Source organism: Dendrobates tinctorius, unplaced genomic scaffold, assembly GCF_039654945.1.
Source record: "Dendrobates tinctorius isolate UK_male_01 unplaced genomic scaffold, ASM3965494v1 ptg000074l, whole genome shotgun sequence".
Lineage (NCBI taxonomy): Eukaryota > Metazoa > Chordata > Amphibia > Anura > Dendrobatidae > Dendrobates > Dendrobates tinctorius.
The window spans coordinates 4727047-4751916 of NW_027361742.1; the positions used below are offsets into that span (position 1 = coordinate 4727047).

The following is a 24870-nucleotide window of genomic DNA, read 5'->3' on the forward strand; positions in this document are numbered from 1 at the left end:
TGTAAATTAGACTACAGTCATCTGAACCCGCTAGTATTGGCGTGATCAGCTGAAAGTCAAAAGATTCTGGCAGTCTTCTTACTCTCTCCATACAGTTGATATCTGGACAGATAAGAGTCAGATGGGGCAAAATCAGCACTTTTGAACTGTCTGGCAGCATCATTCTTTACTATCATCTTCGTAAAATGGAAAAGTCACATGTTCATGTATGTAGGGGGTCAGGATATACCGATCAGCCAAACTAATATTTGTTTATCAGCAATCTATTATATAGGGGCTTTTGGGTAGTGATGATATTAAACATATGGGTATAGGGGACAAATATAAGTAGTAATGTTGTTATCTGATTTTATCATTAGATTCATAATGTCACATTCCTATGTAATCTCACCACCTTACTATATACTTTGACACCAAACATTTTCTATGAATACATATTAATAGGCATAAATATTACCTAATACTGACATCTTTCTATGCAGTCCCTAGTTTTAATGCATCTCAAAAGCAATATCTTTATGAGTGGATGAAAAAATGATTTCAATGCTTTTCTCCATAGATTCGTATGATGTGAACTGCTCGGAGACAGAGCTATTCTCAAACCTGGCAAAATGATGTTATCATCTCTAATTAAAAGTGCATGAAATGAAAAGAAAAAAAGAAAGATGTAGAGAAATAGGTGATATTACCATAAGCGCTTTCACACTTTGAGTGACACAATTTGTGACCCTTGTTGTTAATCATTTTACAGATTTGTTTCTTGCATTCACACAGTTGAGTGAAGCACATCATTCAGTGGAAGCTTCATTTTACGACTGTGGTCCATTTCACATCTTCTTTAGAGCTTCTTGAGTAGCAAATCAGATAAGCGGAGGCGTTTCTGATGTGCATGCTGAGGAGTCTGGATGCTGCATGTATGTGTGGAAAGCTTCCAATCCATATCAGTCTTTCTCAGCAAGTTAATGCTGCAAATTGATCCAACTCAGCATCCACGCTGCCTGCTTCAGCAACCTGCAGCCTCTGTGCCAGCATCCAGCATCCAGCACAGTGTCTCTTCTCTTATACTCTGAATAGCAAGGATGGTGGATTTGGACAGTGAAGTGCCCCCTTTACCACCCAGGTACAGATTTCGGGATTTGCTTCTTGGAGATCAAGGATGGCAAAATGATGACAGGTAAAAATATTTTTTATTATTTCTTACTCAACCTCCTATTGCTTGGTAGTTTGTACCATGTTTTCCAACATAATTCGATTAATACTCCTTTTGTGGTAAGATAGATATGTTGAGAGTAATTAAGGACATAAATACTTTTTCCGGTACGCTCCAAATAGTTGAAAGACTGAAGAATTGTACAAAGGCTGAGTCCTTATAATTACAGATGCTTTTGGATCCTATTAATTATATGTGTAAGAATTAATATCTTCTCTACAATGCTTTTTAAACCATGAGGAAAGAACTATAATATGTCTTGGTGTCAGGGTTTGATTTGCTTTCTATAAAGTCAAAGATCCTTGACAGTAGACATGAGAGCTATCAGGTTATGTCATGCTTTGTGTTAAGCAATTAAACCATTTGATTTGCTTGTAAATATTTGTTGTGATTAATAATTATAAATGCTCTTTATTGATCTTCTATAGTTGTTCTTTATTGAAATCCAACAGGTCTACTAATTGCTCTTTATTGATCTACTATAGTTGCTCTTTATTGATCTTCTACAGGTCTTCCAGTTGCTCTTTATTGATCTTTATATTTGCTCTTTTTTGATCTTCTACAAGTCATCTAGTTACTCATTATTGATCATCTATAGTTGCTCTTCATTGATCTTCTACAGGTCTTGTACTTGAACTTTATTGATCTATAGTTGTTCTTTATTGATCTTCTATAGCCGTTCTTTATTTATCTTCTACCGATTTTCTAGTTGCTCTTTATTGATCTTCTACAGATCTTCTAGTTGCACTTTATTGATCTTCTGTAGTTGTTCTATACTGATCTTCTATAGTTGTTCTTTATTGATCTTCTATAGTTCTTTTTTATTGATCTTCTACCGATTTTCTAGTTGCTCTTTATTGGTCTTCTACAGAACTTCTAGTTGTTCTTTATTGATCTTCTATAGTTGTTCTTTATTGACCTTATAGTTGCTCTTTATTAAATTCCCACACAAGAGGATGAACAGATCTATGACCCTAGGTGGATGTAATATTATGTGATTGGTTTTATATTAGCACAGTGATTCCGCTGAATCCATTGTAAAAGCCATAGGCATGCAACCTGTTGTGGGGAACCTTCAAGATTTATTTTTCCAGAGGTTCCTGCTTTTGATATAATCATTCCATTATCATTAGAGTGTAAAAGGAAAGACTACAAGTCATTCACTTTTAGAAAAAAAATAGTACTTTAGTTTCCACTGAAGTGTAAGAACAATTGCTAGAAAACTGTCAGCTACTTTACCTTCTGTCTCACTAAAGGCTACATGTTGTGTAATTTATTTGATAAAATTGTTATCATACAATGAGAAAAAAATGCAATAATCATTAACACCTTAACGTATTCTGAATCAACTGTCACAAACTAAAAAAAGAAAAAATATTGTAAAACAACTAGTAACAAAAAAAGGAGATATAGATCATGATCTTCAGGAGTCTGGATAAGTGATTAAACAGGGACAGTGGGAAAGAACGCCTCTAATCCAGCTTGCCTTGTCAGAATTTGCTTGAACATAGATGTAAAGTGCACTGTGATGTAAGGAATAAGTTATTTTACAGCTCTAAGACCATTGTATGATGTGCATCTAAGATAGAATCATTTTCCAGCTTGAAACTGTAAATGCTAGGAATAAAGCGATATGGGGCTATGGCACATGTAGCTTTACACTACGGAACCCAAAACTCTCTATGTACCCCAGTTTTGTATGATGCTATATTTTTCCATCGAATTACCTTTATTTTCTTCATATCCACAATGATCTAGTGGTATACAGAGGTAGTTAAGCCCACAGATGTCTTTGGGTGTCATTATTTAAGAGTTATTCCAATGTTAGACACTCATAGCTAACACAAAAATATCAGTATCCACGTGCTGGTATCAGAAGATGAGGCGACAGTAAGAAACAAGGGAAACTGCAAATAAGCTCATATAAGTGAATGGGAGCTATGGAAAAAGAGTCGCTGTTTACCCCGTGTCCAGAACTTAGGAGCTCTGGAAACAACATAGCACATTCTGCTACACCATTCCTGCATCAGAATTACCTAAGGAAGTTACCTAAGGTTTACGGAAGTAAAAAGAAAATATAGAAAAATAATACTTATCTGCCAAACCAAAGCTGCTTCTCTGCTTTTTGAACTATGTTCCTCTGAAACCTCAGAATTCTGAAGGCTGCAGTCCATCAATGGCAATTGATGGTCTGCAGTGTTCTATGATATAAACAATGTCACAGAATCGCTGAGGAAAACAGTGTTTGGAGCGGAGGAGCAGCGCCACTTCGGGAGGTAAGAATACTTTTTGTTTATTTTATAGACACATTAGGTAGATTGAAAAGTGGTTATCCAGTAGGGGACAAATCTTTTATTTTAACCAGCTGTTTTGCTTCTGTTAATCCTGTGTAACATTTAGGATGTATAAATTGGATGAGTGCAACTCAATAAAAATCTGATTGCACTCGGACCAATGTTATTATACAAGGGTGCGCAGAGCTACACATTTTTTCTCACTTGTATTCGACATGAGAAAAAAATTGCAGCATGTTGCGATTTCACTCCAAAATCGGTATTTGTAGGAAAAAAAACGCAAGCCATGCGGACCATCACTAAGATATCCGATTTTTACAGATATGTTACAATTCTGTAGCAAAGAATTTGTAAATGATCCTTTAAAATATTCATATATGCTGAGTAAAAAAACAGATTTCATGCGGACAACACACGGACGACAAGTAAGAAAAAAATGTTCCACTTTTCTGGATGAGAATGGGATGATTTTTATGCCTTTGTGAACGATACCTTACCATGCAGCTCAAAGTGGAGCCATAGAGTAAAAACAGTAAGTAAACTTTATGAGACCCCTGAGCATCTGAACTTCAGTGACAAGAGGAAAAACTCTCCTTGTGATGTAGAGTAAGGCTAGGTTCCGTTTAACGGATCCGTTACTAAGCGGCACTAACGCAGTGTAGCGGATTTATTAATGAAACCATTGACTTCCATTAGCGTAACGCATCCTAACGCATGTCAAAATTGGCATGCGTTAGCGATGGTCCGTTATTTTGTGATGCACCTTCGAACGCTGTCTATGCAATGCAACCATGCGTTAACGCGATCACAAAAAAAGACAATTTGGGGCTCATCATTAGCGCATCCGTTTAACAGATCCATTAAACAGATTGCCCTAACGTGATGTGAACCCAGCCTAAGTTGTTAGACCTGAACATTTTTTCTGACTTTCTGAGTAATTTGAGAACTTCTAATGTGTTCCGAAGTTACTAAAAGGTTATCTAATGTTATGTAGATGACATGTGCAGTTTCTAGCTGAGATAACAAGTCATACATATTTAATACAGAAGGAACAAGTAATGTCTCATATTTCAAATCACATTGCCTTAAAAGTTTAGAACGAGTCGAGAGGCAGAAGGTAATATTCACATCTTTAAGATTTTTGAAGGATTTAGGATTGTTTTCCACATAAATCTTTATCCAAAATGCTGACGTTTCTCAGCCTGTGAAAATGACTGGGATTTTCAAACTCCATTTATTTGCAGCAAAAAAAAAAAAAATCCAACTGAAATAATGACTGCACTGAGACAATATTGGAAATCCTCAAGTGGATCAGCTGGAAAATCAACTGCAGAAATCCGAGCGTCGGCCTAATATTTCAGCAATGGATTTTGTCATGGCAAATTCTGAATGTGTGAAAGTTAAAACTACTTTCCAACATCTAGAGGAATAAGTTATAACTATATACCTGCTTTGCGAATGCTTGAAGCGCACTTATAATTTCCATTTGTTTTGTCTGAATTGATGCATAATTCTGTGCTGCTGAATCTCATAAAATCTTTATTATGATAGCAACTGTTTCTTTCAGGCTGAACTCTAAACCCACTGCTTCTTTTCACATACAAGCTGAGCTGCTAATTTATCTCCAAGGGGCCCATGGGGTGAGCGGGGGCCTTCAGGACACTGATACAAACACTTGTTTGCACAGCAGATCTGCTGCATTTGCATCTAATGTAGCTCCTCACACAGGACCCTATAATATTCTCCTTCAAGACCAGGGCCCCAGACATCTGATTTTTCTCAGTGGATGCCTCCATATGTTTAATTAATTCTCGTATTCTGCGCACAGCTTGACACTGCTGGGATTTAAACTCAAACATGTTGGTATGGAAGGCCGAAACTCTAACATTGAGCTACAGGCTGCATTGTTGTGCCTAAAATCCTCAATCTTTCTTTATTCAGGCATAGGGTATTTGCATTTACAGTCCAAGCACATATCTTCTGTATATACCGGTGCGTTATGTGTAAAAAAAACCCCAAAAAGCTGAAAAGTAAAAGTTGGATTTTTTTTTGTAACGCTTCTTAAAAGTAATAAGGCAATATCTGTAGCAATATTTTACAATATACTCTTATAAATAAATTTCACAAACCATTGAATAACATGGATATATTTGGTATTTGTGTAACCTCAAATTAATAGTCTGTAAAATGCAATAAATACATTATGTACAGAATGGTGAATGATAAATAGTGAAAATAAAAATGGTGAAAATTCAAAAGTATTGTGCTGGCTTAGGGTGTTAGCACTAAATGTTCAAGCGTTCTTAAAGGCATTAACTGGGGTATTTAATAGAACAGATAGAGAGCAACTTTTTTGGTTTAGGCTTCAACTCGATATTGGCTTTCTTACGTTCATAAATCCCAATGAATTGAAGAAAATAGCAAGTGGCCCATGATATTGAAGTACTGCATAAAACGTTGATTTCACTTAGAAACTAGTTATCATAATCACATAAGATCCACTCTAATCTACATTTAAAAATCGCACACATGGCTGACTGTCCTCTAATTCACTGACTTGAGGATTACTTGATTGCTTTGTCCAGGACTAGTCATCCCATAGGAATTAAAAGGGTAGGTAGCAGCAAATGCCCTTGATTAATTGCTAATCAGAATGTGCAACCATCTTTATAGAAGCCGAAGTTTGTAAAGTTTGCTGATCTGAAGAATTTGAGAATGTACTAACACAATGCCAAGGAGAGATTAAATCAGCATTAATCTTAGAAAATAAATTCTTGCTGTCTCTCAATCTAGGGGGCATATAAGGCAATTACCAAGAAATTTGGAGAACATCATTCTACACTGAGAAAAAATATCTGAGAGCGGAAAACATTTTAGAGGAGGTGTAGATAAGAGCGATTAAGGTTATTAAGGGGATGGATGAACTATAACATCAAGACAGGTCATCAAACTTGGGGCTATTCATTTGGGAAAAACAAGGGCTTAGGGGCGATCTCATTGCAATGTACAAATACTTGAAGGGACAGTACAGTGATCTTTTTAATGATCGTCTTACATCTAGGTCTGCAACAATGAGTGGGAATCCTCTGTGTGTACAGAACTGAAGGCTTAATCATAATCAAAAATGGTGATTCTTTACTTTACAAGCAGCGAGTCTACGGATTTCTCTGAAACAACATGCTGCAATAGTCGTTCACTTTCTTAAAAAAACATAATATTGTGAAGGCGGGAAAAAATGTTTACTTTGCTATTGGGAAATTACCATCTTACTCATGAAGTTTTCTTAATTCTCTAGATTAACATGCTAGGTTATAGGTTAAAGTAGATTGTATTTCTTTCCATGTTAAACAGTAAAAGTAGATGTCCCGGCAAGTTCTTCTCAAGGTCAGACCCTGCAATGCTCATAGAAATTGCAAAAAAAAACTGAAAGCAAAACTGCTTAGAATATAAAAGTCTAAGTTAACATGTTAAGTGGTTAAGTTCATGAGAATGAGATCATGATAATAGCCATCAAGTACTATTTGTTTGGAAGCGTTGCCAGGAATAAGCATCTTTCTAAAAACAAGATGGCAGCACAGCTAATGTTTACAATGTTGCTTTTGGACAAACATAAAGACTTCTGAAACAATTTTTTTTTGCACAGATGATACTAAAGTGGAGCTGTTTGGCCAAAATGTATCACCACAGTGGCCAAGCAGTACAGGAATGCATTCCACTGACAATCTTGAAGGGATTAAGATAAAATGTCATTGCTGCTATGCAAGTGAATGATGCCTGATGAAGGAGCCAGTTGGGCCTAAAATATGATTGCCAATGGAATCCATTCCTGTACTACTTGGCAGCGCTTATCCACACCACTGACTTTGTCTTCGTTCCTCTTGAATTCCATCCAGATTCCTTACTGGGTCCAACGTGTGGAGCAGTAGCCAGCATGAGATTTTTTCATACCTCATCTCAGTGTTGTGCCTAGATTACTCAACTCCCCCAAGTGAATGAAGCAGCCAGTTGGGCCTGAAACACGATAGCCAGTGAAATCAATTCCTGTACTGCTTGACACAGGAAAGATATATATCTTTGTACCGTGTTAGCCAGTAGATAAAAGAATATTCAGAATTGAGAGTCCTCAGTGGTTGATACCTTTTAATGGCTAACTGAAAAGATAGTAACACAGTGCAAGCTTTTGAGATTACTCAGGTCTCTTCATATGTGCTGTTGTGCTGTTTTGTGCATAAATATGTGATTCTTCAGCTGTTGTATTAGTCAAGCCTGATGAACAGACCTGAGTAGTCTCGAAAACTTGCAATAGGTTACTATCTTTTCAGTTAGCCATTAAAAGGTATCAACCACTGAGGACTCTCAATTCTAAATATTTTTCTGTGCTGCTTGGCAACGCTTATCCCAACCACCGACTTCATCTTTGCTCCTCCTGATTTCCATCTGGATTTCTTACTGGATCCAATGTGTGGATCAGCAGCGGGCAGGAGATTTTTTTATACTTCATCTCAGCATAGTGCCTGGATTGCACAACTCACCCAGGTAAGCACTCTCACCGCTGAGATTGCTTCAGTTTAGTTGATCTGCACAAGGTGCGCTTTCTTTCCTTTTTTCTGCTCACCACAGTGACAAAATTCAAACACAGCATATCTGCGAAATCACTTCATATTCACTACAAATCATAGTCTTGAAAGAGTAATAATTTTGATTGTTTTTAGCCACAGGACTAAGGGATCTTATAGTCAAAGTTTCTGCATTTTGGCCTCGTTTTTGATGAATGTGTAATGACAGAATCTATTTTTTTATGTGCAGTCATGATAGGTAATACCATAAAACTCATGGTGGATGTATTTAGTTTTTCATATGACTGTGCATAAATTAAAACTGAATAATTCCAGTTGCCTAAAGTCACCACTCTGGAGAACTAATGGATTTTCTTAAGATGATTTTATAGGTAAAGTTGTTCACCAACTTTCAATTAAAAAAAGTCAAATAGAAAAAGCTGCAAATGGCATAAAATAAACAATTGAAATCGAAGATATTTGGCATTCTCACCTGGTGCATGAGAAGCATTTAAATCCTTTTAACACAGCAAGGTATTTGCCACTACCAAAGTGATTACAGATGCATATGGTTCTATTAGAACCACAATTCACAAAATTCACAAAGTGATGTTTCGGCCTCTGTACATCTGCAATCGCAAAGGGAGTGAAGAATAACTTCTTAAAATAAGCAATAATCACACTTTTTTACCTGGTGGCACAAAGTTTACTTCCTTGAGTACTCTAGAGGTTTTAGATCTTTTAGATTACAAGTGGTTAGTATATGACTGCTGCAGTCATATAGTGATGGCTGGGATCACAGGCAGAAGACCTCTGATGTTAGCAGCATAACAAGTAATGGCTTAAGTGCTAGGTTAGGCCGGTTTCACATTAGCGCATTTTATGCGCGCGCACGGCCGGGGGTAGCTCCGCCCCCGAGCCGGCTCTCTGCCCGGCGTGCCCGCCCCTTGCCTGTAGCGCCGCCTCCTAGCGGACAGCGGCGCCTGCGATCGGCGCACCCTATCTTTAGCATAGGGTGCGCCGATCGTGCGCAGGTCGTGCGCTAGTTGCGCTTTGACCTGCGCTGCGCACTTATGACGGTGCGCCGTGCGCGCCAAAATCCGAAAAGTTCGATTTTGGCGCGCACGGCGCACCGTCATAAGTGCGCAGCGCAGGTCAAAGCGCAACTAGCGCACGACCTGCGCACGATCGGCGCACCCTATGCTAAAGATAGGGTGCGCCGATCGCAGGCGCCGCTGTCCGCTAGGAGGCGGCGCTACAGGCAAGGGGCGGGCACGCCGGGCAGAGAGCCGGATCGGGGGCGGAGCTACCCCCGGCCGTGCGCGCGCATAAAATGCGCTAATGTGAAACCGGCCTTAATCTTTCAAAATTTGAATAAAATACAAAAGTGTTAAAGAGAATCTGTCACCCCATTTTTCGACTATGAGCTGCCGGCACCGACATCAGGGGCTTATCTACAGCATTCTGTAATGCTGTAGATAAGCCCCCGATGTAACCTGAAAGAGAAGAAAAAGGAGTTATATTATATTCACCAGGGTGGTCCGGTCTTGGTCCGATGGGTGTTGCAGTCCGGCGCCTCTCATCTTCTAATGGCGACATCCTCTTCTTTGCTGCCTGTCGTGGCTCTGGTGCAGGCGTACTGCTCTTCCCTGTTGAGGGCACAGCAGAATACTGCAGTGCGCAGGCGCCAGACCTCTTCCGGCGCCTGCGTACTGCAGATCTCTGCTCTGCTCTGTTGGCAGAGCAGTGCGCCTGTGCCGGAGCCACGACAGGCAGCAAAGAAGAGGACGTCACCATTAGAAGATGCACCAGACCAGACCATGACACCCTTCGGACCTGAACCGGACCCGGACCGCCCCTGGGTGAGTATAATCTAACTCATTTTACTTCTCTTTCAGCTAACATCAGGGTCTTATCTACAGCATTACAGAATGCTGTAGATAAGCCCCTGATGTCGGTGCCAGCAGGTCATGTTCGAAAAATGAGGTGACAGATTCCCTTTAAGCTTTATGCATTTCTTTCGTTGCATCATTTCAGGTTTTTCTGGTTTAACTTATCCAGACAAGACTTACTATTTCCATCATATGAATCAGTTTTAATTTTGTGTATTAATGTGGTTTTCCACTACTAGAACAACCCTGTCATTAACTAAATGTTTGACCCTGATAAAATAAAAGAAAACTTATACTCACTTCCCGTATTGGCACTGTTCCCGCGGTGTCAGAACTTGCGGTCCAGCAATTCTCATGCGGTGGAATTTAACGTGGAACCCAGTGCTCAATCAGTGCTGTTCAAAACTTCCACAGGCAGCGACAGTGATGCCAGTGCTGATTGGACACCGGGTCACAAATGTCATTCCACCACACCATCTGCTTGGGATAGTGAGTGTTGACACTGCTGGAACAGCAGCAGCAAGGGAGATAAGTTTAGGTTTTTTATTTTATCATGGTCAAATATTTAGTTCAAGAAGGAGTTGGACAACCCTTTAAAAGAGGCATAATATTACAGTAGCTTTTGTAGTTAGGTAACACATAGATGTATAATATTGTATTTATATATGTAGATTGGTAATACAATAAATTGGTTTGATAAGTAGAGGCCAAAAAATAACTTCTGATTGAGGTGCCACCTGCAGGTCATTGGTTCTTTCTGCAGGTTTATGGAAATTAATGTTTAAGCTGCATTTAGTGTTAAAATTGTGAATGTGTGGCTTGCTTGGCTTTATTTTCTTGCTGAAGGGAGCAAGTTTACCTTTCAAATGATGTATCATGTGTGTGTGTGTGTCGAAGTAAATCATCAAAAAAGCAGTGCATGTTTACAAATGTGTTGGTAGTGTGCTTTGGGATACTGTGGTGCCATCTGTAGGTCATTTTTCTTTACTGCAGGTTTATGAAAACTAATGTTTAAACTGTATTTTGTGATCAAATCGTGGATGTCTGGTTTGTTTGGCTATTTTCTTGCTGAAGGGGGCAAGTTTACCTTTCAAATGGTGTATCATGTGTGTGTGGGTGAAGTATGATACAAAGTAATCACCAAAAAACAATGTTAAGAAATAATAGAATAGATGACAAATTTTGCATTGTTTGTTTTCTACAGTACTGTTTGTGCAGCATGGTCTGTTGCAAGCAGCAGAATGAGTTATTTGAATTAATACAAAATACAAAGTGACAAGGGCAATGAGTAGATTTATATGAAGAAAAAAAAGATACCATGGCTAAGAATGTGGGAGAAGCTAGCTGCAACACCAATGCATTCAGTGGCACCAGCCATCTGGGCAACATTGCCACCAAAGGTCAGTCATAATTATCCTCCTTTGATTTCAACAAGGTTGTTAGAAAATGAAGGAAGAGGAAGAAAAAGAGGTTGTAATAGAATATATGGAACATGACTCATCTCAGGCACAACAGGGTGATGTATTCTCTGACAGTGACACTATCAGTTTGAGTCAGTGTTCTCCACAGTTCACCTTCACCACTGTAACAATTAATTTTTTACATTGTGGACTTTATATTTTGCCAGTAACACCTGCATCTGTTCTGACACTTAGTCTAAGGGTACCATCAAACTTGGCGATGCACCTGCGATCCCGACAACAATGCGACCAGGTAGGGATCGCTGGTGCGTCGCTACGAGGTCGCTGGTGAGATGTCAAACCGTCAGATCTCAACAGCGATGTAGCAACGATATGGAACGATAGGGTCCCAACGACCATCGTGTCTCTCAGACCTGTAGTATTGAGGTTGTTCCTAGTTGTCCCTGTCAAACACAGCGATGCATGCTGGCCAGTGGGACACCAGAGATCAAAAAATGGCCCAGGACATTGGAGCACGATCAGCGACATCGAAGTAGGGGCCCGATCGCCGCTATGTGTCACACATAGTGTGATTGCAGGCGAGATCGCTGTTGCGTCACAAAATCGGAGACGCAACAGTGATCTCGCTATGTGAGACGGGGGCTTTACTCTTAAGGCCACAGCACTCAGGTGGTTAAGGAGGAGATTACACAAGATCAACAACTTCGTACAGTTGATTTATTGGATGAGATGAACAGTTAGCCTTTGTACTCAAATAACAGGGAGTCTGAGGAAATGAAGGACACAATTAATATGTCTAGTTGTGCTTCTGGCTCTGTCAGTCTTCATTATTTGTGCAATGTCAGTAGCAAGGTGTAAATGAGGCAGGGGGGTCTGGACATTTAATACACTGAGGCAGCTGTCAGCTGAGTCAGTCATAATTATAGTGATGATGACTGTGTTGTGGACAAGACCAGGAACCAGAATAGTTTTGAGGGGTGATATATTTGGGTGAGAATGGTGTCAACCTTGCTGACAAATAGTAGAGGTGAAGTTCTGCCAAAGGATTTTGGATAAATTGGTGATAATGATAACGATGCTGGCCATGACAACCAACAGTTACAAGAAATAAGGAAAGGGAACCAATATGGCCCCCGGTCAAGCTGGAATCCATGGAAAGCTGAATACTTGATTTCTTAGGGGATAACATGAATATCAAAGCATCTAGCAGTGGGATGACTATTGTATAGACATGATTTTTGAATCTCATTATCAAAACAAAATTGTAGAGCGTTTTCCACCTTCCAAAAGGGAGTCAAAACTGATGTATTACTAGAATAGGGTGTGTTATCTGCTTGGCAAAATTTGCTAAAGCCGAACACAGGTGTGACCAGGAGACTTTTCTCAGCTCCCCAATGAGCCAATGCTTCTACATCTGTGTTGCTAGAATGAGTGATCAAGGCAGCAGCAGTATATTATATATATTTACACACACATATATATATATATACACTCACTGGCCACTTTATTAGGTACACCATGCTAGCAAGGGGTTGGACCCCCTTTTGCCTTCAGAACTGCCTCAATTCTTCGTGGCAGAGATTCAACAAGGTGCTGGAAGCATTCCTCAGAGATTTTGGACCATATTGACATGATGGCATCACACAGTTGGCGCAGATTTGTCGGCTGCACATCCCTGATGCGAATCTCCCGTTCCACCACATCCCAAAGATGCTCTATTGGATTGAGATCTGGTGACTGAGGAGGCCATTTGAGTACAGTAAACTCATTGTCATGTTCAAGAAACCAATCTGAGATGATTCGAGCTTTATGACATGGCGTATTATCCTGCTGAAAGTAGCCATCAGATGTTGGGTACATTGTGGTCATAAAGGGATGGACATGGTCAGCAACAATACTCAGGTAGGCTGTGGCGTTGCAACGATGCTCAATTGGTACCAAGGGGCCCAAAGAGTGCCCAGAAAAAATTCCCCACACCATGACACCACCACCACCAGCCTGAACCGTTGATACAAGGCAGGATGGATCCATGCTTTCATGTTGTTTACGCCAAATTCTGACCCTACCATCCGAATGTCACAGCAGAAATCGAGACTCATCAGACCAGGCAACGTTTTTCCAATCTTCTACTGTCCAATTTCGATGAGCTTGTGCAAATTGTAGCCTCAGTTTCCTGTTCTTAGCTGAGAGGAGTGGTACCCAGTGTGGTCTTCTGCTGCTGTAGCCCATCTGCCTCAAAGTTCGACGCACTGTGCGTTCAGAGATGCTCTTCTGCCTACCTTGGTTGTAACGGGTGGCAATTTGAGTCACTGTTGCCTTTCTATCAGCTCGAACCAGTCTGGCCATTCTCCTCTGACCTCTGGCATCAACATGGCATTTCCGGTCACAGAACTGCCGCTCACTGGATTTTTTTTCTTTTTCGGACCATTCTCTGTAAACCCTAGAGATGGTTGTGCGTGAAAATCCCAGTAGATCAGCAGTTTCTGAAATTCTCAGACCAGCCCTTCTGGCACCAACAATCATGCCACGTTCAAAGGCACTCAAATCACCTTTCTTCCCCATACTGATGCTCGGTTTGAACTGCAGGAGATTGTCTTGACCATGTCTACATGCCTAAATGCACTGAGTTGCCGCCATGTGATTGGCTGATTAGAAATTAAGTCTTAACACACAGTTGGACAGGTGTACCTAATAAAGTGGCCAGTGAGTGTATATACATATATATATATATATAGGATGATGAACCAAATATTTAATCTGCCACTGTGCTAGCTTGACACAATTTAGCAAACAAACTGGCATAGCACTGCTGGGATCCAGTGGCCAAAAGAGCACAAGCAGGAACAGCAAGTGGTAATAGATGCTCTTGGAGATAGCAAAGGATTGTAGGAAAATAATCCAGAGATAAATTATGACAGTCTTCGTAAGAAAGTTCAGGAGTTGGAGACTGGAACTAGACTAAGGGCCCCGTCACGCATCGCTGCGTGTGACAGGCAGGAGACCAGCGATCAGCTGGTAACTAAGATAAACACAGGGTTTCTAAGCACGGCGCTGTGCTTAGAAATCCGATGTGTATCTTTTTTACCAGAGCGCTGATGCAGGGAGCTGGTAACTAAGGTACACATCAGGTTTCTAAGGGACGTGCGTCACTTAGAAACCCGATGTGTATCTTGGTTACCAGCTCCCTGCATCAGCGCGCTGGTAACTAAGATACACATCGGATTTCTAAGCACAGCGCCGTGCTTAGAAACCCTGTGTTTACCTTAGTTACCAGCTGATCGCTGGTCTCCCGCCTGTCACACGCAGCGATGCGTGCTGGCCAGCAGGAGACCAGCAACCAAAAAAATGTCCAGGGCTTTCCTATAGTGATCAGCGATATTGGCAGGGGGCCGGCCGCTGATCACTGTCACACACAGCGATCTCGCTGGTGAGATCACTGTTGCGTCACAAAACTTGTGACTCAGCAGCGATCTCGCTAGCGAGATCACTATGTGTGACGGGGCCCTAACAAACAGACACAATACTCAATCAATGAGTGAAATATCTATGTGGCTTTAGGTAGGCCCAAACAGAAAACAAGATGGATTCCACAGGTTCAGAATCTGCCATCTTAGAAAAAGGCAATCGCAGAACAGCAATCTCCAGTGGTAAGGAGTCAAATTGCAGCACAATTACTAAGGTGAACAACAGCAGCCAATAGTGGTCAAACTGTAGAAGGACAACAGAAAGCAATTACTAAGGTGAACAACAGCAGCCAATAGTGGTCAAACTGTAGAAGGACAACAGAAATCCTGATATTACTCCCCCCTTTCAACAACGGCCTCTGGATGATGCTTGGCTTGGTTTATGTGGGTATTTTTGGTAAAACTCTAAGCAGTCTAGGAGTATTAATATTCTCAACAGGTTCCCAGGAGTTACTGTATCTTCAGGGCCATACCTTTGTCACTTCAATAAGTACTGCAACTTATTTCTGAATATTTAGGAGTTCAGTACCTTTTCAATTGTGTAATGTTCTTGCCCACCCAATTTGATATGATCACTAGGAGGTAGACAATCTCTGGAAAAAGTTTTGTAACAAATGGCTTTAGTAAATAGACATGGATCAGTGGATTTTTCTTCCTTGTTCTTGGAAGTTGAATGTGAAACGCTAATAAGCTGACTTGTTCAATGATTTTAAAAAGGACCAATACATTTTTGGCCCAGTTTTGATGAGCGTATATTGAGCTTCAAATTCTTGGTGGAAAGCAATACTTCATCACCCATTTGGAAGTTCGGTGAAAATCTGCAAGATTTATCTGCTGCTTCCTTATATTTTTCCTGGGCAATACTTAAAGTGTCTTTTAGTATTTCCAGACTCGGTTGCAGGGATAGACGCTTCTCTGGGAAAATTAGAAAGAATACTTGAATGGTAACCAGAATTTGCGAAGAATGGTGTTTGGTTGACGAACTTTGAGAATTGTTGTATAAAAATTCTGCCAAAGGAAACAAATCAACCAAGTCATCCAGAATATGATAAATGCAGCATATGAGTTATTGCTCTAAAGTTTTGTTTGTGCGTTAAATCTTACCATTTGACTGGGGATGGAATGCAGAAGATAAACTGAAATCAATGTTCAATGCTGCACAAAAATTCTTCCAGGATCTTGATGTAAATTATGTTTCACCATCAGAGAAAACTTCCTCTGTAATCCATGAAGACAAAACAGATTTTGAATTACAAGATCAGCAGTCTCTTTAGCAGAAGGCAAACCAGTGCAATGGACAAAATGTGCTGCTTTGGTGAGTTGGCCAACCACTACTAGGATTGAACGCTTTCCCTTTGAAACTGTTAGTTCAACAGTAAAATCCATAGATATAGAGCCCCAAGGATGAGTTGGAATTTTCAGAGGTTGTAATAATCCCATTAATGATGTGCAGGTTTTTTATTCATTACAGTTGCTTCAGGAAGATACATATTGTTTAACATATTTTTGGTAATAGGGCCACCAAAAGAAATAAGACAGAAATTCTTATGTTTTATTAATTTCTTTTTGTATTGCTAACTTGGAGTCATTGATCAGTTTTAACACCAGTATTCTCACCGTTTCTGGAACATAGATGCAATTATTATGAGTCCATAGGTTATTTTGAAAGTTAAGTTATATATTTTAGTCACTAAGCCACAGAGAAATGTGAATAGCGGCACCAGTGCAAAAACATGTAATCCTTTGTATGGAGGAGTTGAGCCAGATTGTAGAGCAGTCATCAGCATAAATGTCCAATTTGGAGTTGCTCAGCATATGTCAACAAGTATATATGAGTAATTCAGAAAAAAGTATGCGGCACTCACCATGTCAGCTTGAATGAAAAGTCCTTTATTTTGTGACTTTCATCTTAGATGGTAGGGAGCAGCAGCGGGGAGAGGCATGCGGGTAGAGAGGAGAGAGGACCATATACTTTAGTGAATGCAGAAGAATTGGATTTGTCTCATATGCTTGCTATATATTTTCCAGCAATTCTTGGTTATGAATCACCCCCAGGAAGTTTGACTCAAGCAGAATAGTTTTTGGTAGTGTTGTTGTAGGGAAATCTTTGGAGAAGATCCCAGATGAAGCAATAGTGTTACCATTACAGGAGTCATGTCAGCAAGAGATATCAAAGTTCAATCGGTTAGGAAAAAGGCTCTATCGAGCTCGGCGGGGGGACAAACATTTGGCAGACTTGATAAGGTCAAGGTTAGGATGGTTAGTTAGAACAACAATTTGTTGAGCTGCTCCTTCTAGATGTCTCCATTCCTTAATAGCAGCAATGTTAACTAAGAGCTCTTTGTACCCCACATCATAGTTCTTTTCTGGCACGGTCAAACTTTTCAAGAAATAGGCACAAGGATGTAGCAAATTATTTGTTCCTGTTCTTTGTGACAGACTAGCCTCTACTGCACCTTCTGAAGCAGCCACTTCTACAATAAAGGCATGTTCATGATTGGGATAAATCAGTATAGGAACTGCTGTGAACTTCTTCATGAATGGGATGAATCAGTATAGGAACTGCAGTGAACTTTATCTGAAGGCAAGAACAAGCATCATGTGTTTGAGGAAGCAAAAAAAACGATAAGCCTTTCTTTGTTAATTTGGTGATTGGTGCAATTATAACTGAAACATTCTTAATGAAATAACTGGAAAAATTGGCAAATCCCACAAATCGTTGGACGACTTTCACATTTTTTTGGCGTTGGCCATTCAATGATAGCTTGATTCTTGCTAGAGTTCATTTGCAATCCTTGAGTAAAGAATTTATAGCCCAAGAACAAGATCTTTGTTTCATGTAACTCACATTTCTTCAGCTAAATATAAAGATAGTGGATTCTTAAACGCACAGTTTTCACATGATTCTGATGCTCTTCTGCAGAACTCGAAAAGATTAGTATAAAATCCAAATAAATGACTATGATTTGATCAAGCAAGTCTTTGAAAATGCCATTACTGAAATTCCTAAATGTTGTATGAGCATTGCAAAGTACAAACAACATGACTAAGTACTCATAGTGTCCATAACTTGGTCTAAATGCTGTTTTCCAATCATCATCAGGTCTAACACGAACCAACTTATATGCCTCCCTAAGATCTAGTTTTGTAAACAACATTGCATGACAAACTCTGTCCAGCAACTCAGGGATCAAGGGCAGAGGGTAATGATTCTTTACAGTAATTTTATTCAATTCTCTGTAATCAATGCAGCGTCCTAAGGAAACGTCTTTCTTTTAATAAAAAATATATAGGCACACCTGCTGTTGATGAAAATGGATGACCGTGTAAGCATCGTTCCTATTCTGCTGTGTTCCGGACTTTGCCCTTACTGTTGCCGTTAAGCCTGGCTTCATTCGGCCATACTGGTTCCTGTGACATCACCGCCTGTTGGTCCCGCCCGCCGGGTTTAAATAGCTTTCCTGGACGTGACTACCTTGCTTGTATATCTCGTCCTGTACCTGATCTGCTAGCTGGGAGTTGCACGCTGTGCTACCTCCTTCCTTCCTGCTGAATCCACCTGGATTACCTGCTGCCTAACTGCCGCCGCCTGGACCTTCTGACGGTGTCTGCCTGAAGGCTCCTTCCAGCTCTGCCTCCACCGCTCACCGCTACTACAGCACTCACGGTATGCGCTGAAGATCTTGATTGCTGTGTGCGTTTCACCTGAGAGACCTATCCCTGCTACCTTTAATCATCCAGTATCAATTACCTAGTGACTTTCTCTGCCACTGCACTGTGCCCGAAGATTCCCCTCCCGCAAGGGAGAGGGCTAAGTGACTGTCCTTGCCTGCATCCTTAAGACTGTGTCTGCTTACATCTACATAGTGCTGGTGTACAACTTGCTATCTACTGGACTGAGTTCTGCTGCTGTTACCACTGCTGTCATTGTCTGGCTCCGCCAGCACCTGTGCTGTTCTGTGCTGCTTGTTTAATACAAACTACTTTCACGTATACCTGTGTCTGTGACTCTATCATCTAGCCACTGTCTTCATAGAAACCTACTATACATCATTACAGGATATACAAGCCACCAATATGGAGACCGCAGGTGTAGAGTCCCTGGAGAAACGTGTAAGCAAGCAGCTTGCTTTGATACGGCAGGATGTGGCAGGCATTAGGACCCAGCTGGACACGCTGGAGCAACGTATCGAACACAACGCCGGGGCAGCAGAGGCACAGTTGCAACGACTGGCAAATCGGATTACGGCGCTGGAACAAGCAGCTCCTCTTCAGGGTGATCGTGTTCTGGCGTTGGAGCAAGCGATTCCTATGCAGCTCGATCGGATTGCTGCTCTGGAACAGGCCCCAGCCGCGCAGGTAGCAGGTGCTGCCCGGGATACTACACCGACCTTCCCGAAGCTTCCACCCTTCCGGTTCGCTGGTGAGAGGGATAAATTCCGAGGATTTTTGAACCAGTGCCGGATCTTCTTTGCTGCTCATGCCCCACAGTTCACTACTGAATGCTCCAAAGTTCTGACTATAGTCATGCTGCTGTCTGGTAAGGCGCTCGCGTGGGCCAACCCTTTGATTGAGACCGACGACCCTCTGCTTAACTCTATGGACAATTTCATTGCCGCAATGACGCAGATGTTTGATGACCCGAACCGAGCTAATACTGCTGAGACGACGCTGCTGACCCTTCGGCAGGGGAAGCGTTCGGTGCTGGAGTATGCATTGGACTTCCGTAGATGGGCTTTAGACACCACCTGGAACGGGGCAGCCAAGCAGGCCATCTTCCGCAGGGGATTGTCTACGGCAGTTAAGGATGAACTGGCACGCGGGGACTCGCCCGTGCTTCTTGGGGACTTCATCAATCACTGCATCCGCATTGACAATCGACTCTCCGAGCGCAGACAGGAGCGCTGGTCTGATCTACGGTTTAATAACACTGTTCCGTTCTCTTCTCCCTCCAGAGATGTCACCAGCAGGAGGAATCCCGAGCCCGAGCCCGAACCGATGCAGGTGGATGCCGTACGTAGAAATCCTCCTGATGCCCGCAAGGAGCATCGCTTTAAGGAAAACCTGTGCTTCTACTGCGGGGGGACCGGTCACTTCATCTCCGAGTGTCCAGTCAGGAGACGTAAGACGGCTGCAGCTATCATTGATTGTAACTCCGAGGCGGGGGAGTCCTGCGTCCTAGATCTGAACAATTCGGGGGGCAGAGACAATCAGAGAGACCTGGACTTTGCCGATATGAATTCGCTGGCATCTCTTCCATTGAACGCAGTGGTGATCTCGATGACATCCGTCGTTTCCTCCTACTTCGCTACTAAGAAGAATTCCCACTATTACCTATCCTTGAGGGTCTGCTTCCAGGGTCGGTGTGTCGAGAGCGCCGCCATGTTGGACTCCGGGGCCAGTGGGAACTTCATGGATTTCGCGTTTGCAAGGAAGCATGGAATCAGGGCAGTGAAGAGGGAGTCGTCAGTCTTGATGGAGACAGTAGACGGGTCGCCACTTACATCTGGACCGGTAACCATGGAGACTGAGTCGGTGAAGGTATGCATTGGAGAGGAACATGTGGAACATTTGTCCTTTTTACTAATATCTTCTCCTCACTTCCCTATTATCCTGGGGTTACCTTGGCTCCAGGTTCAGAATCCTCGCATCAACTGGGAGACCAGGGAAGTGCAGTTCCCTCCAAGTTCTAACAGCAACCCCGCTATTCCTAAGGTCGCTGCTATCCCCAAGGTAGTAGCTACGACTGAGGGACAATTACCACCGGAGTATCAGGATCTGGCAGAGGTATGTGACAAGAAGAGGGCAGATATGTTACCTCCCCACCGGCCTTATGATTGCCCGATAGAACTGGTAACTGGGGCGGAGATCCCATTCGGGCGTATTTACCCTTTGTCTGGTCCTGAATTAAAGGCCTTGAAGGACTTCATCGACGAGAATCTCGCCAAGGGCTTCATCCGACCGTCTACTTCTCCTGCGGGTGCACCAATCTTCTTCGTGAAGAAAAAGGACGGGGGTCTGCGTCCTTGCATGGACTACCGTGATTTAAACAAGGTAACGGTCATGAATCGGCACCCGCTACCCTTAATCTCTGAACTACTGGAGAGGGTGAAGCAGGCTAAGATATTCACCAAACTGGATCTTCGGGGAGCCTACAATCTCGTGAGAATTCGGTCTGGAGATGAGTGGAAGACGGCCTTCCGCTGCCGTTATGGACACTTCGAGTCACGGGTCATGCCGTTCGGACTACGAAATGCTCCTGCAACCTTTCAGCATTTTGTTAATGACATTTTCCGAGAAGTGCTTGATGTATTTATGGTTGTGTATCTCGATGACATTTTAATCTTTTCCAGTGATCTCGAGGAACATCGGCTCCACGTGAGGACAGTGCTGCAACGCCTGCTGCATAACCATCTTTACATCAAATTGGAGAAATGCGAGTTCCACAGGGCAACAGTGCAGTTCCTCGGTTATGTCATCTCTCCACAGGGTCTCCAGATGGACGATCAAAAGACCAGAGCGATCCAGGAGTGGCCAGCGCCAGGATCGGTGAAAGAAGTTCAGAGGTTTGTGGGATTCGCAAACTTCTATAGGCGCTTCATCCGTAACTTCTCTGAGATTGTGGCACCCATCACCCAACTGACTAAGAAGGGGGTACCGTTCCGGTGGACTCCGCAAGCCCAGGAGGCGTTCACACGGCTGAAGGACAAATTTGTGTCGGCTCCCATCTTAAGACATCCAGACCCAGACCTGAGCTTTACTCTTGAGGTGGACGCATCGGATGTCGCCATCGGCGCAGTGTTGTCACAGAGAGGAGGTGAGAAGGCAGTTCTTCATCCTTGTGCCTTTCTTTCTCAGAAGCTATCCCCGGCGCAGAAGAACTATGACGTAGGGAACAAGGAGTTACTGGCGATTGTGACGGCGTTCAAGGAGTGGAGACACTTGCTGCTGGGGTCCTCAACTCCGATTACAGTTCTTACCGACCACCGAAACTTGGAATTCATGCAGTCCGTAAGATGTTTGAACCCACGTCAGGCACGTTGGAGCTTGTTTCTAAACCAATTCAACTTCATCATCTCCTACAGGTCGGGGGCACGGAATGGTAAGGCAGATGCGCTATCTAGGATTGCTGCTCCTGAGGAAGTGATTGAGTCGTCTCCTAGTACTGTTGTGTCTCCCGCTCATTTCATCTCTGCAATCCATCATCAGGATCTTCTGTCTGAGATCAAAGCAGCATACGCAGCAGATCCGTTGCTAAGGCAACCTACCCCCGAAGTAAGCCTAAATTTCAGTGGAGGAGTGTGGTTACAGGAGAATCGGCTGTATGTACCAGAGGTGACAAGACTTGAAGTCCTCCGACTGATCCGTGATTCTAAGATTGGGGGACATCGTGGAATAACGAAGACCCAAGAGTTCCTGGCTCGGTACTTCTGGTGGCCTTCGTACCGGAAGGACGTGGAGGGATACGTGTCATCCTGCGAGGTATGTGCTCGGTTCAAGACGCCTCGTGCGTCGCCTTCCGGGTTGTTACAACCCTTGCCTATACCATCTCGTCCCTGGAGATCCATCTCAATGGACTTTATTGTTGAACTACCGGTCTCCAAGGGTAAGAACACCATTCTAGTGGTCGTGGACCGCCTCACTAAGGCAGCACACTTTATCCCTTGCGCTGGATTACCCACAGCAAAACAGACTGCAGACTTGTTGATTCAAGAGGTGGTCCGTCTGCACGGAGTCCCGGATGAGGTGATCTCGGATCGTGGGGTGCAGTTCACGTCTAGGTTCTGGAGGTGTTTCTGCGCGGCTCTGGATATTAGAGTAAGTCTGTCTTCGGCTTACCATCCACAGACCAATGGACAGACGGAACGTACGAATCAGACCCTGGAGCAGTACCTCCGTTGCTACTTAAGTCATCTGCAGGACGATTGGGTAGATCTGCTTCCCCTGGCAGAGTTCACATATAACAACTCGCAGCACTCCTCGACTAAGCAGTCACCGTTCTTTGCTAATCAGGGTTACCACCCAAGCATCTTGCCGCAGTTCCCCAAGGAGGCTGCAGTGCCTGCTGTGTCTGACCATCTTTCTTTCTTACAGCAGAATTTGGAAGCTCTGAAGACCACCTTGACGACAGCGCAAGAGAGGTATAAGAGAGCAGCAGATCGTACCAGGAGGCCGGCTCCGGTGTATAGGGTGGGAGATACGGTCTGGTTGTCTACCAAGAATCTGAGGGTGAGGGCACCGACTGTCAAGCTTGGGCAGAAGTTTGTAGGGCCATACAAGATCGTGGCTCTAGTGAATTCGGTAGCGGTGCGTCTGAAATTACCCCCTGCCTGGAAGGTTCACCCGGTGTTCCATGTTTCCCTACTAAAGCCAGTTGTACCAAATTCCTTCCCAGGGCGTACTTCCTCTCCTCCAGCTCCAGTGCTCGTTGATGGACATGAACAATATGTCGTGGAGAAGATTCTGGATTCACGGATCTTCAGAAGGAAGCTGCAATACCTGGTCAAGTGGCAAGGATACTCTGTCGAGGAGAATTCCTGGGAACCAGTGGAGAATATCTGTGCTCCGCGGCTGCTGGAGCAGTTTCATCTAAGGTACCCGGACAAGCCTGGTCGAAGATTGTCCGGAGGACATTCTTTAAGGGGGGAATAATGTAAGCATCGTTCCTATTCTGCTGTGTTCCGGACTTTGCCCTTACTGTTGCCCTTAAGCCTGGCTTCATTCGGCCATACTGGTTCCTGTGACATCACCGCCTGTTGGTCCCGCCCGCTTGGTTTAAATAGCTTTCCTGGACGTGACTACCTTGCTTGTATATCTCGTCCTGTACCTGATCTGCTAGCTGGGAGTTGCACGCTGTGCTACCTCCTTCCTTCCTGCTGAATCCACCTGGATTACCTGCTGCCTAACTGCCGCCGCCTGGACCTTCTGACGGTGTCTGCCTGAAGGCTCCTTCCAGCTCTGCCTCCACCGCTCACCGCTTCTACAGCACTCACGGTATGCGCTGAAGATCTTGATTGCTGTGTGCGTTTCACCTGAGAGACCTATCCCTGCTACCTTTAATCATCCAGTATCAATTACCTAGTGACTTTCTCTGCCACTGCACTGTGCCCGAAGATTCCCCTCCCGCAAGGGAGAGGGCTAAGTGACTGTCCTTGCCTGCATCCTTAAGACTGTGTCTGCTTACATCTACATAGTGCTGGTGTACAACTTGCTATCTACTGGACTGAGTTCTGCTGCTGTTACCACTGCTGTCATTGTCTGGCTCCGCCAGCACCTGTGCTGTTCTGTGCTGCTTGTTTAATACAAACTACTTTCACGTATACCTGTGTCTGTGACTCTATCATCTAGCCACTGTCTTCATAGAAACCTACTATACATCATTACAGACCGATTCTTCATCAATAAAGTTGGAACCTGCTACCACTGCCACTGTTTTATGTAGTCAAGAAGGCCAATTGATGAGAAAGTGTCAGACTTCCACAATAAAAACAATGATTTGCCCAATTTCTGTTCTTTTCTCTCAGCACTTTAACTTTTTAATATGTTGTTAAACTGCATGGATTCAACATCATACATGTTAGGAATCTTTATCTCAAAGTCTCTGCGACTAGGGGATGAAGCAGGTAGATAACAGTGAAAACTATGGAACTAGTTTGAATTTCACTTTTCCACTCTTCTCTCTGATAATCAAGTGTTTATATGAATACAGTGGGAAATGAAATCATCAAAATTTATGAGAGCATCAGCTCGGGTTAGCTCATCTTTGAGAACACCGCACAGTCTGTTCAGTGTCAATCGCTAGGAAGGCCTCCGGATCAATAAATTGATCATTATGAGCTTAAATAAGGGGGCTAAAGCTTTTTGTGTCAGTAGCATAATGATACACAATAATTTTAATCTGTCAGTATGGATGTGAGCAAAGTGAGCACCAAAGTACAATCTGCAGTGGTTGATGAATCCACAAAATATGTTACGGTCTCTACCACATCTGAGTTTCAAATGCCGTGTATTTTGTTGTTCATGTTTTCTTATC

At 42.8% G+C, this 24870-nt stretch overlaps 1 protein-coding gene across 2 annotated transcripts in view; it reads left to right on the forward strand.

Annotated features, from left to right (window-relative positions):
• Positions 1 to 913: 913 nt before the first annotated feature.
• The window catches only part of KCNT2 (potassium sodium-activated channel subfamily T member 2), a 1782840-nt gene continuing 1758883 nt past the window's right edge, over positions 914 to 24870 (forward strand). For both annotated transcript variants that reach the window (XM_073582885.1, XM_073582886.1), the window contains exon 1: positions 914 to 1174. In XM_073582885.1, coding sequence (XP_073438986.1) covers positions 1080 to 1174 — 95 coding nt within the window. In that variant the 5' untranslated portion in view covers positions 914 to 1079. The remainder of the gene's footprint in view (positions 1175 to 24870) is intronic.